Raw genomic sequence first — 12829 nt, 5'->3', positions numbered from 1 at the left:
GAGAAGATGCTTCTCATGGCGCTGTCCGTATGCTCAGTGATCGGCTAAGATCGTGCTTGCTGTTTGCAGGATTTCTGAAATCTCAATGGAGGTGGCTGAGCCAGGACCCGCAACAGCAGCAACTCCTCCTGCTCTGCTGATAGAAAAGTGTGACTGTCCCCCCGGCTACTCCGGCTTGTCCTGTGAGGTATGTGAGCCGCTGCTCATCTGCTTAGCCTCCGCATGTCGGGAGCCAAATGGAAAGGCTGCTGTCAGTTCTTCCTTTATATGAACTCTTAACCTATTTTATCTGATCGTGCACTCACACTGTGAAGCTCAGTAAAGAGAAGATGATGGGACGGCTGCTTGGGAGTACAAATCACAGCTGCAAAGAAATACCTGATAAAAATTAGAAGATCTATGAAAATATAGAGCAGTCAGGACACAACCAGGCTTTCAAAAGGCCTGTCTGTCGTACCTGATCTATTTTCTTGTCACTATTTGTGAACGGTTAGAGGCATTTAAACTGCAGTGATTATGCGATATGTTTATGCTGGATTTTGAAAGTGTTTTTATACAGAACGTGACAAAACTTATTTACTAAATAGCAGGCTGTTTCCCTCCACCGAGGCTCCTCAGAGAAGCAGAAATTTGTTCCCACAGTGTTACTGTCATTCAGTCATTACAGTTTCAAAACTGATTTGCGTGTTGTGTGTGTTTTCCTGCTAGCTTATTCCTCTGACACCCTTAAGAATTAGCAGATTTTCTAGATCTTTGTTTTCAAGGAGTCAGTTTTCTACTAACAGCAGCTATTCCTAGGGCACTGAACACAGGGAAAGAGAAACGGGGTAATTGCCTCTACTAGGACTGAGACCTTGCACAAGTCACGGAACCTCATTGAGACAGAGATGATAAATACTAAGTCCTTAACTGTCACCACATTCATCCCTTTGCTATCAACCCCTTGGTGACACCTGGCAGGGAAGGGGCCTCTAGGATCCACTTTAGGTCTAAACTCGGGCTCTTTGCCTTTAGTCACACTGGTCAGTGCCCACAGCATAGCAGGCAGATATTACTAACATCCACCCCACACCTTTACAAGCCAAGTATCTTGTGAAGACCAAGCTATGAGCATTAAGCACTTACCGGGGACCCTATCATGTCATCAGTGTTAATACTGTTGAGTTAATACTACTGAGATATCATTATAATAATAACTCATTATATAGCTCCATGAGGATTTATTTAGAAATAACTTTTATTAAGAAAGTCATCAAGCTTTGTTAAGCATGGCACACGAGACAGACACCACCACCAGGTCAAAACATGATACAAAATTTGAAAATGTTGACTGTAAGTTTCCTGAGAGGCACCTTAGTGAGAAGGATAATGAGAAGAAAAAGGGATTTGGATTCTGCCCAGATCTGTGGCCTGGGCGGAGTCCTTTATGCTTTCTGCTGAACTTCATCTGTTTACCTACAGAATTGTCCTAATAAGGTAAAAATGTATGTGGGGGAGCCCATTGCAAATTGAGGGTTCCATCATAAGGATTCCACATTGTTCAGAGAATAGTTTCATAGACTAACTCAGATCTTTTGAAGCATCCCTGAAATCACTTTATACCCTCTTATCACTGTTCTGAGCACAATATTCCTTTGGATGTCTCCACTTTGATCTAACAAATACCAAGTAATCCAACTCATAATTTAATAACTGTCACATCTGCTTATACACTGAGCTCTTAGCTATACAGTGTGTGAATATATGTATACACACATGTATAGTATTTGTATATACAACCCATCCAAATACATACACACACGCCCAGCATAGAGGTAAAAAATAAGGTAACGTTCAGGTATATAACATGCTTACTTTCCCTGAGCATGAGAGATCAAAAGATAGAGGGCAGAAAAAGCTTGAGATTTTTCTAAACAAGAGACCAACTTTTATTGCAAGGATTGTTTGGCTGTGCGGCAGACTAACCCGTAACCTTGATCGATTCCCTTAATTGCTATTGGCCTTCATTACTAAATAGTTGTCCAAACCTTAAAATGAAGTTCTGAAATTCTCTGACTCTACAATATTGTTTTGCTAGGGAAGATTTTCAGCAAGTAGTCAAGGTTGACCTTGAGATATGTCAAAGAGTAAGTTATTACAGCTCTGCTATTCTTATATATACTTAAAATAATACTGCCCACTTAGCAATACACTGTTGGAAAGGCATGAAATTATTTTAATGCAATCTATTCTCCCTTGCAAATTCCAAATGTTAAAATCTCTGCTTATTGTAATCAATAGGCTTTGCAAATAGTGTATTCTAAAGCATGCTTTACCATTAATTTTAGTAATTTTCTATCAAATGAAAATACAAATTAATGCAAAGGAAGCAATGATAAATGAAGGAAATCAAGAAAAACTAGAAATGTGTACAATCACCTGCATTGGTGACTTTGGCTGCATCCCAAGAATTTCACTTAAGCTCCTATTTACAGATAATTACAATAAAGTATTAGTGAAGTAATTATGAAGACAAGGGTTTATCTCTCATAATAAGGTACCTGAGGTGTTCTCCACAAGCCAGTGCCTCTAATCCATCATACATCTTATTTGTAATTCATCTTGATTCTAAAGTACAATTACCCATGCATAAAATGTAATCATCAAACCAAAAGCTAAGGACAATTTTGAAATAATATATCCCATTCCAGTAACATATGCTTTGGGTTATAAAAATGCAAAGAAATGCCTTTACGATCTTCTCACCAAATATATGATATTAGCAAGGCATTTGTTTTACCGACTCTTCATATTTTTACCTAAAATGTAGTTGCAGGTATAAAGATTAAGTATCAGTTACCACTAAAAATGTGGCCTGTTATAAAGACACTTAGCCTTTGCCCGTTACCTACAGTGTTGTGACACTTTAGTTTCATTCCTTAAAAATGTTGGTTCTAGAAATGCCTAATTACTGCAATTTATGATTCGAAGTAGAGTCAAAATGACTTTGGAAGTCAAAGGACACTATTTCCTCACTAGATTTGTTGTTGTTGGAGCTATGGCATTGACTCAGTTAACTTGCCCTTCTGATTGGGTTCTTTTGAGGTTTAAATTCTGTTTGGGATTACACAGAGACCCCATTCGTATGTATGACTTTCATCCTTAAAAATGGAAAATACAGACTTGTGGTTCTCTGCAAAAATACTGTGGGTATCAGAAATTCACCATGCCACGTTCACATAGTTTTAGCCCCCCTCCTAATTTTACTAGGACTGTATGCTCACAGCTGAATGGCTAGTATCTCTTCAGTCACCTCTCAAGACCTAACATATTCCAATTTCTAAAAAAATCAAAAAACTACTTTTTTAAGTTCTGAATTTATACCTGTTATGAAGTCATAAAATCCAAAAGGAAAAATGTGGAAATAGATTTCTTCTCTTACACAAACCATCTCTCAGGCTTCCTTTCTCATTTGGCTGCACCTAGCAGGCTGGAAAACTGTCTGTGTGCTGTTTAACTGTGTCATTAGGCAGCTACGTCATCATGCAGACATCATACCTTGTATTTGTACAAACGAATCCTGTTACAACATCATGAAGCAACATAGCCTTATGGAGTCTCTCTCACATATACAGTGTGTGAGTCACTGACATGTTGGTATGCAACACATTGACTACACATGCAAATATTTAGGACCAGGGTGTGGGTAAGAGGCATGCATTACAATTTTCCTTCTCAGTACAATTTGGAACAATTACAGTTGCTTTTATTTTAGTTTATCCTCGCCAACTATATCTAAAAATTTGCCTGGGATAGAGAAATCTATGTTTTTTTTAATATGTTGAAATGAAGTGCATCACTCAATCCTTATGAGAAATGGATACAAAAATAACTTCTTTACTGAGTGTTTGCTGTATCCAAAACCATCTCGAGCATATTTCCTAATGTATTCACATGACCACCAAGTATGATCTATGATCTCCATTTTATAGAATAGAAAATTGAGACCTAAGAAGTTGCTTGTGACCATACAGCCAGACACAGCCAAAGTACCATGTGAGTGCAGACAAGTCTGTTTCCAAAACACAGATGAGCCTAGGATCCCTGTGATCCAAGTGAGGACCGTAAGGCTGCCATATTCAAAATCTGCACAAAAGCACTGTTCCACCACTTCCAAAACTAAAGTCACTTTGCCCGAGTACAAGAAGCCATAAGAAGATACAAACCAGCATTTTTCTTGGTTGCAGCAGGAAAATCTGTCCTTATGTTGAATTCTGAGGAAAGGAGGGGCTGCCACACTACTCTACTCCTGGGTTGGCCACTTTCCAGTCTCCCTTTCTTCCCACACTTTGGTATAAATTCATCCTCATCTTTTGAAGAGACATCGTATGGTGAAAGTAAATTGAAGTCTGAAAGAAAGCAGAAGGACATTGAGCTATGCATCATCATGGTGCATGGAAAGAAACTTGGGAAAAGTCTGCGATGGAGAAAACAAGGATCAAATGAACTCAGAAAAAGACTTCTTTATTTTTCTTTCATCCTTCATTGTGTTCCAGAAAGAATTTTAGTTGAGAATTTCTAAAGTAGCTTTTTAAAGCCCAACTCAAACATAACTGTTCTTAGGGATTTTGCTCTAGTTCACTGAAAAGAGGGAATTTGTGATATTAAAAAAACACTTGCCAAAAACTTAAAAAGGAAAGAATAATTACAAAAAGATCCAAAAAAGCAAGGCATTAAAAAGAAATAAGTAGCTCATAGTTGTGTGTGAGTGTGTTTCAAGTATCTGATTCTCCTGTTATGAAAGTCTCTTTTTCTTTACTAACCTTGAGAAATGCAATATAGCAGGACAAATGTCAGAAACTTCAGAAATCATCAGAGCTACTATGCTTTCTCATTTGGGGGATGAGGAAACTGTACCCCAAAGGCAATAACTTGCCCTATCCTTCAAACAAAGCTGACTTTTAAAACCCTTGGCTTTTTGCTTATTCCGTCCTGCCCTGTTCCCCAGGAGTCTGCCTGCCCTAACATACACACATTCACCGCAGTGACAGAGAACCCAGCAAATCTCAACCCCCCGACTGCTCCTTGGGTCCTCTCAGGAGTCTTCAAACAAATCCTGACCCCACTCTTTATCAGTGAGGTTGGCTTTCTTGGGGGTAGAGCCAAGCATCAGTACCTTTAAAAGCCCCCAGGTAACTGTAAGAACCACAAGGAAAGGCCAGGGGGTTCTGCACAGGGCTCTACTGGAACTCAGGCCACAGACTCCTATCCCAGTACTGTGCTACTGCCCCATGCAGCTGTCCAGGAAGGAGCAATGCACCAGGAAGCAGAGGTTGTACACTGCAGGAGCGGACCACAGTGCTCACCCGCATGTCTCAGCACTTAGCACTCAATTTCATGTCGCTCTTCTAGGGAGAGAATCATTTCCTAAACTGTATTCTTCAGAGGCTTGTTTCATTAAATTTTTGTTTCAGATGTCAAGTGGATCTGTGAATCGCCTCTTAAATTGTATATTTTGACACATTTGTGTATGACACAAAAACGTACACACAGACCTCAAAAAATGCACCAATATAATAATAATATCTAGAAAGATATTCAGGGATAAAATCTTGGTCAATATAATTTGGTTTTATCCAGTAGTCAGTTAATACAAATTGGAACCACACATTGCAAGCCACTTTTAAGTATACACTTGGGTTGTTATTGTTGTTTTTCAGTGATGCTTAAATGAATTGAGCTGTAATTTCTTGACCTTATTTTATGAAGTGGTAAACCTGAAGCTTGATTTTAAATACTATGAGTAAACTTCATTCAAGTATGTGAATATGTCCACCACAAGACAAATGAAACACAAGATGTGAATATTTCTCTGCTTTCTTTGATCAGTTTGCTCAAAGCTGGGACATTATCCAGTCTCATTAGAATTTCTTATAGGCTGATAAGACCAGAGAGACTCTTAATTAAATGCTTACTTGAGGCACCCATTTTCCAAATCAAAATAAACAAGGGGAGAGTGTTGAGTATTGATCTGTTTCTTTTGAAAGTATTCTCTACTCTCCTATTAAGCCAGAACCACAAGCCCATAGAGGGCTTAGGAAGAATTTGTCCAATGTTGCTTCGCCTGTCTGTTCAGCCACCATTTTCCTTTCATCAGTGGCAGCATAGTTTGTAAGTGAGAAAATGTCTGTCATAGATGGAATTATGAAAGCAGCACCTTGGTAATTTTCAGTGGGCTCTGAAGAACCTACTCCTCCCTCCTGGTGAGAAACGGAGCAGTGTCTGATGGATTCCAGAGGCTGAGGGGGGACCACCCCGCTGTTCCCCGGAGAGCTGAGCATTCCGGGAAGCCAGGCACTTCCCGATACATTTCCATAATAGGCCTGAAGGAAGAGTAAAGTCTTGGTTTTGCAATATGTCAGCTGCACCAAAAATTTTCTGTCGGCTTTCAGAATTTTGGGCAAAACAGAAAAAATTTTTTAAAAAATCAGGAAAGATAAATTTTATTGATGACCTCATAGTCCTAAGATGGTAGGGCTTTCATTATTTTGAATGCCTTCTTTTTATAGTCTTTAAATTATATTGATATAAATAATGCATCTATGGCACTTTTTTACTTCTTTAATTTTTTGCTACATTTCATCAGATATTTGCTAGTTCTCCATCAGGCACAGAAAAGAGTCAGTTTTAGGTTGCCAGGGACATTGGGACTGTCTTTTCAGTCCATATGAAAATGTTAGTTAAAAATAAACTTCTTTTTTCAAGTTTAAAAAAGAAAAAGACTTTTCCAAGCGTTTTCGGCCTAAGAGTTGTGGATGCAAATGACAGCCTTCCTCGGCTAAAATTTGATCATAGGGATGCTGCCTGCATCTGTAGCCAAGATGAGGATCCGCAGAAACGTGTACTAGGTAGCAAAATTGACACTTGCGTCTGTCAGCAGGTTGCCCCTACCACACACGGAGGGAAGGAGGTCTGTCTCCATAGCTGGTGAGGACTGAGTGCTGCACGAGATTTCTAACTTGGCCATTCCACGTGGCTTCTTTTGTTTCAGATGTGCTCTCCAGGATTCTATCGACTGCGCCCTGAGCCAGGTGGCCACAGCCCAAGACTCACCCTGGGCACATGTGTCCCATGTCAGTGTCATGGGCACAGCAACCTGTGTGACCCTGAAACATCCGTTTGCCAGGTAGGCGCCCGAGTTGTTCATGAAAAGGTCCCTGTGCTGACTTCTCTTTATGCAAACACAGGCCTTGTATGGAGTCCAGCTCATCCTCAGGGGTGCACCTTGAGGTGAAATACAGTACCCAAGGGAGGGAGATCCTCACTGTGCCCCACATTTAAAAATAATAATAAAGTACGACACCTGCTAATACCACTGTTCCATCAAGAAGTAGAATAATAGCGTCTTAGAACAGGACCAGAGGCAATGCAGGGTTTTCTTTTCTAATTATCAACAAAAATTGCTTTCTATAAAGAGTTTGAAATTTATGGAAAACTTAAGAGAAAATAAAAGTCATACCTGAAATTCAATCTAATAAAAATGTAATAGTTTAGGTCTTTCTATGAATTTTATATATGTGTATGCAAATCAGATTTACAACATATCTATCATAGGTTTGGCTTTATATTCTGCCCTTTAAGTTTGTCTGTCTGAGCATATTTGTTGTTTGGTACTCTTTCATAAATTTATTTTTATTAGTGCATACAATGTTTGTGATACATAATGATCACATTCATCATAGGGAATTTATATTTGTACATGATGTGTTATTTCATCCTTTTTTGTAATCTTCCCCCTCTTTAATCTTGTTTCCCCTCCCCATTTACAAAAGCTGTGTTTCCATTTTTCCTTTCAATTATCTTTTTTTAAAAATCCATGCATCTTCCTTCCCTTTGTCCTTCCCATGCCCTGGTCTCCTTCCGCTTCTCCTACTTCCCAGTATCTGTTCTCCATTTTGTTATTTATTTATCATTTGGATTTGTCACAGGAGAGAAACAATGTGATATCTAAACTTGTGTATCTCATTTATTTTATGTAACATTATGTAGCTCAGATACTTCAATTTTCCTAAAAAATAACTCTAGCTTATCCTACTTTATGGCCGAGCAGTGCTCCATTGTATATCAATACCACATCTGGTTTATCCATTCATCTGTTGATGGGCATATGGGCTGTTTCCAAGATTTAGCTATTATAAATTGTGCTGCTGTAAAAATGGCGCACACCTGTTTCACTGTGGAATGATCCTTTTACCTGTTTGGGGTACAACTGGGTCAAATGGGACCTCTAGTTTTAGTTTTTGAGGAATCTCCACACTGATTTCCACAGTGATTGCCTCACTCGACACTCCCACCACAGTGGAGAAGAGTCCCTTTTCCCCACAGCCCCTGTAGCATTTGTTATTGCTTGATCTCTTGATGGAAGCCCTCTATTCTGGAGTGAGATGAAATCTCAGTGTTGTTTTAATTTGTGTTTCTCGAATTACCAGTGTTGTTAGATGTTCTTTAAAATCTTTTGTTAGAAATCCCTTTATGTATCCATTGCCCTATATTTGAGGCTGCTCTCAACATGCCATCTCCCTTCTAGGACCCTGCACTGTCCTCTGCCACTGCATGCTTTGGAAAGATCAGAATTCTCATTTTTTTTTTCCCCTTTGCATTTCTATTACCATAAAAATTCCAGTCTTCCGAGTTACCCTGCATTCCCTGGACTCTATCCCCCACATCTCTACTCTTTGCTCTCCCCACTTCCCACCTCTCATTATCTCTGAAACCCTTTTACCACCCATGTGGAGCTTGTGGCCAGTCAGCAGTGAAATCCCCCCCAAAGCTTCTAGCACCCTGAACATTCCCTTGATCTTTCCTAATTGAAACCTGGCCTCCTGCAGTAACCCTTCGTTCTATGACTCATTTCCCTAGTCGTGAAGGTGGAGCCCATGTCCCTTAGCCCCGTGCCAGTCTCAGGTCCCTTTCCTTTTCTCCACAGCACCAGCTTTGAATCTCACACCCTCATCTATTCTCCCACTGTGTCTGCCCATAGCAGTCACAGCTCTCAGATCGCCCCTCATTCCCTGGAGACTTTCCCAGCGCTCAGTCCTTTCTGTCTGGCATCATTCCTGTCATCATTTCCGGTGATCTAAGTACCCTTTAACTCACCCATACCCTTCACTCTCAGCTTCCTGTGCCTTCGTAATCCCCATTTTGAGGGTCTGATTTGTTGCCTATCCTTTATGGTCTCCCCACTTGAGATTAGTCACTTTAGCTCTTGTAATCTCGCAGTGATGCTCACACCTTGCCTCTCCTACCGTCCCTTTCTAAGCTGGCTCAGCACTCCTGATCCCTTGTTAGCATCCCTGCTGGACAGTGCTCACGCGCCTTGCTCTCCCCTCACACTCCTCCCGGGTTCCCACACACTGCTTTTCCATGTGTTCCACTCTGACACCTCTAGGCCAAAGGTGGCTCTGGAAAGAGGACCGACCTGCCTTCCAATCCAGCTGGACCTCACGCTCGCTCCCTTCAAGCGTGTCCTCTGTGCTCTTCTGCAATCCCTGTGTTTTCTCTTTTCCATTTCTTCCCAGACATTTCTCGATGCTGTTTTATAAGTTCCCCTCCCTCCTCAGCCCCAAACCTCTCCTCCTACTTCTGCCCATCCTCGAAGTCCTTGACATTTCTTTGTATTTTGTTGACTGACTGAAAGCCATAAGAATGGAGGGATCCCCCTGCCTCAGACCCCTGCTTTCCTGTGCCTGAGCCCTGTAATTCTAGTTTGCATTACTTTGGATTAATTGTTCTTTCTAGAAAAAACCGAGTCTCCCAGAGACATTGTAGACCTTACCTTCCCTGCCTTTCAAGCTCCTCACTCTGGATAATCCCCCCTCACTCCAACATGTCACTCTAAACTGAAAGCCAACCTATTTTAACCTTTGTTAATTGCCTATTATTTTGTTTGAAATATAAATCTTTTATGTCATACAATAAACTACCTCAATGCTATCAGATCATATGCTTTGTACATCAAAGTCATTCCTCTGTATCATACATTTTAATCTCAATGGTAAACATTACATTTTTATTTTGACATTGTACATTTATTGACGGGTCATCATTGGTGAAAAAAGTTTCACATGTGTTTACTGTCCATCCACTTTTATTTCACTCCCATAAGTTTCCAATTGATATTTCAGTTACTTTATAGTTATGATGTTATTTTTAAATAATTATAATTCTATTTTCCTTACCAGAACTCATATCTGTTATAATCTTTTTCATTAAGTCAGTCTTCTAAAAAATATTAAATAGGAGCATAATCAGCTCCCTATTTTATTCCTGATTTTAATATGAATGTGTCAAATATTGCACCCAATTAAGATCCAGGTACTTCATTCAAGAAAAATATTACTTTTTTATTGAGAAAATATATTCCTGTTTCTTAAAGATAGTTTCTTTCAATCATGTTAAGGTTTTAAATTATTAATACGCTTCCTTGTGTAGGTTAGGTTGGAGTGTGAGACCCTTATTCAAAATTATAAAACTGCCTGCAAGGGGAGGACAAGCAGCTCGTGTACCTGAGTAGCATGTATGAGCCCTGAACTCAGTTTTCAGTAATGCACAAAAAAGAGATGACCGTGCCTGTATGTTTTCACTTAAAGCAGATGATGAATGATATTATTGATTAAATAACTAAATAATATCAACTCTCCTTGAAATTCTGAAATAGGTGCTTTAGGGGTAATACACTTTCACTATCTGCTTATCTATAAAATTCAATACTTTAGGTGGAAGGGTTAACTTATACTTTGATAAATAATTAGATTCATCATTCTTGTGTAATTTTGTTGATTTTTTAGCAGGACTTTGTTCGCTTCATAGGATTAATTTAGAAACTTCCACAAAGGATAGAATCTAATTTTATGTTTATTAGGATGTAAGTTATTGTCTTTACACGATCTTCTTTTAATCAAATGATTTCTACAGCAACTTTTGTTCCTTAGGAATGCTCTATTCTAGTCTTCTATTTTCTGAGAAATTCTAGATGAAGTAAAAACCAAATAAATACTTCCATCAAACACACACAGCTAGTGTAAATTGCTATGCTCTGAATTTTTATATTTTCCCCCAGGGAACTTAAACTTTTGAATTGAGGCAACTCTGTTTATCTTTGAAACAAGCCCATGAGGCCTGTGGAAAGTAGCTCTTATCATTCCCGTGCTGTAGCTGGAGAAATTGAAGCAAAATGATTTTTCTCCTAGGTGGAGTAATGATTCAAGTGTAATATCATGTCCACTCCACAATGTAGTGCCACCACCTTCAGATGGTGGCAGGCAGGGACTCTGAGGTCAGACTTCGTTTATTAAATTGTTATTTGTGCATATTGGCAGTACATAATTATTACATTCGCCATGGGGAGTTGGTACATGTGCATGACACGTCTTCAGTCTTTCCACCCCTCCCTGCTCCATCCCCTGGTTTCCTTCCATTTTGCAAAAAGATCTATCTCTCTGCTTCCTATGATCTATCTTCATTTTGCTGTTTATACTCTGAATGTCTCATATAAAAGAACCATGTGATATTTAAGCTTGTATGTCTAAATTACTTCTCTTAACATTATGGTCTCATTGAGACTTTCAGACTCAAACACTGTCTTCATACTTACTACCTCCTGAGCCTCATCAGTTTCTTTAACCTCAATATGGCTTGAGTTGCCTCATTTATAAATTTATATATATATATATATATACCTACTCAGAATTTTTATAAGGACCCTTTTATTTAGTACATGGTACTGTCCATAAAAGCAGTCATGATGACAATGATCATAATGATGATCATGACCCTACATCATTAACCATTTACAGTTTCAGAATCAATCAGCTGATCATTAATCCAATAGATGAAAAACATTTATATTTCTACCATTGTGCTAGATTTTCTTCCTTAATCTTTTTGGGCTGTTGTAACCAAATGCCATAGATGGGTGACTTATAAACAACCAAAACGTATTTCTCACAGTTCTGGAAGGCAGCAGGTGCAAACTCAAGGCCCAGCACATTTGGTGCTTGGCAAGGGCCTGTTTCCTAGATGAGGATGCTGTAAGGTGTGAGCTGACTGTGGGCCACTTTTGAAAGGATTTTAATCCTAAACATGAAGGCTTTATCCTAATAACCCAATCACCTCTCAAAAGCCCAAAATCCTGAAAGTATCACCGTCCAGCATAGAACTGCACTGTAGGAGTTTAGAAAAGACTCAGATATTCAGAATATACCACAGTGTAGCCCTCAAGGCAATGATGTGTAGAAATGGGACACCTGTTTTTTAATTTTTTTTTACATCGACTCTAGTCAAAATCAGAATATGTTAAAAATATTTATTTTAATAATTATCCAAAACTGATATCTCCACATAATTAAGCATTTCTTTTCTCAAAAAACAAACAAAACAAAAAAGAATAAAAATGATACAGAATTCTAAAAAATAGGAAATTAACACTAGTTAATATACTGCATATTGTTATCATGAAGGTATTTGCTCAGATTACAAGATTTAAGTGTAATAAATGATCAGACATACAATGTAAAAACAAACCACTCTTTTTAATGTATAGAGATTAATAGTATAGTTATCTGCCTTGTATATATTTACACACACACACACATATATGTATACATATTTTATATATAAAATCTTTTCCCTTCTTGCTTTTCTCCTTTCTCCCATCCCAGTTGTTCTTTCCTAATGACATTTGTAAAGGAGAGATTTCTTTTTCCTAGGTTTTAATAAATTCTATACCTTCTACACTATCAATTATTACCAAAACTTCTGCAACTGTTACCCTTTAAGGAAAATTTTTTTT

At 38.7% G+C, this 12829-nt stretch overlaps 1 protein-coding gene across 6 annotated transcripts in view; it reads left to right on the top strand.

Moving 5' to 3' along the window:
- The window catches only part of Lama2 (laminin subunit alpha 2), a 553946-nt gene that overhangs the window by 383987 nt on the left and 157130 nt on the right, over positions 1–12829 (top strand). For all 6 annotated transcript variants that reach the window (XM_063232872.1, XM_063232874.1, XM_063232873.1 and 3 more), the window contains 2 exons: positions 70–187; positions 7031–7165. In XM_063232872.1, the coding sequence (XP_063088942.1) occupies positions 70–187; positions 7031–7165 (253 nt within the window). The remainder of the gene's footprint in view (positions 1–69; positions 188–7030; positions 7166–12829) is intronic.

This window comes from Cavia porcellus, unplaced genomic scaffold, assembly GCF_034190915.1.
Source record: "Cavia porcellus strain 051 isolate PalLab524CR breed Dunkin Hartley unplaced genomic scaffold, mCavPor4.1 scaffold_22, whole genome shotgun sequence".
Classification (NCBI taxonomy): Eukaryota; Metazoa; Chordata; class Mammalia; order Rodentia; family Caviidae; genus Cavia; species Cavia porcellus.
Note: the sequence above shows the minus strand (reverse complement) of the source record. Positions and strands in the feature narration are given on the sequence as shown.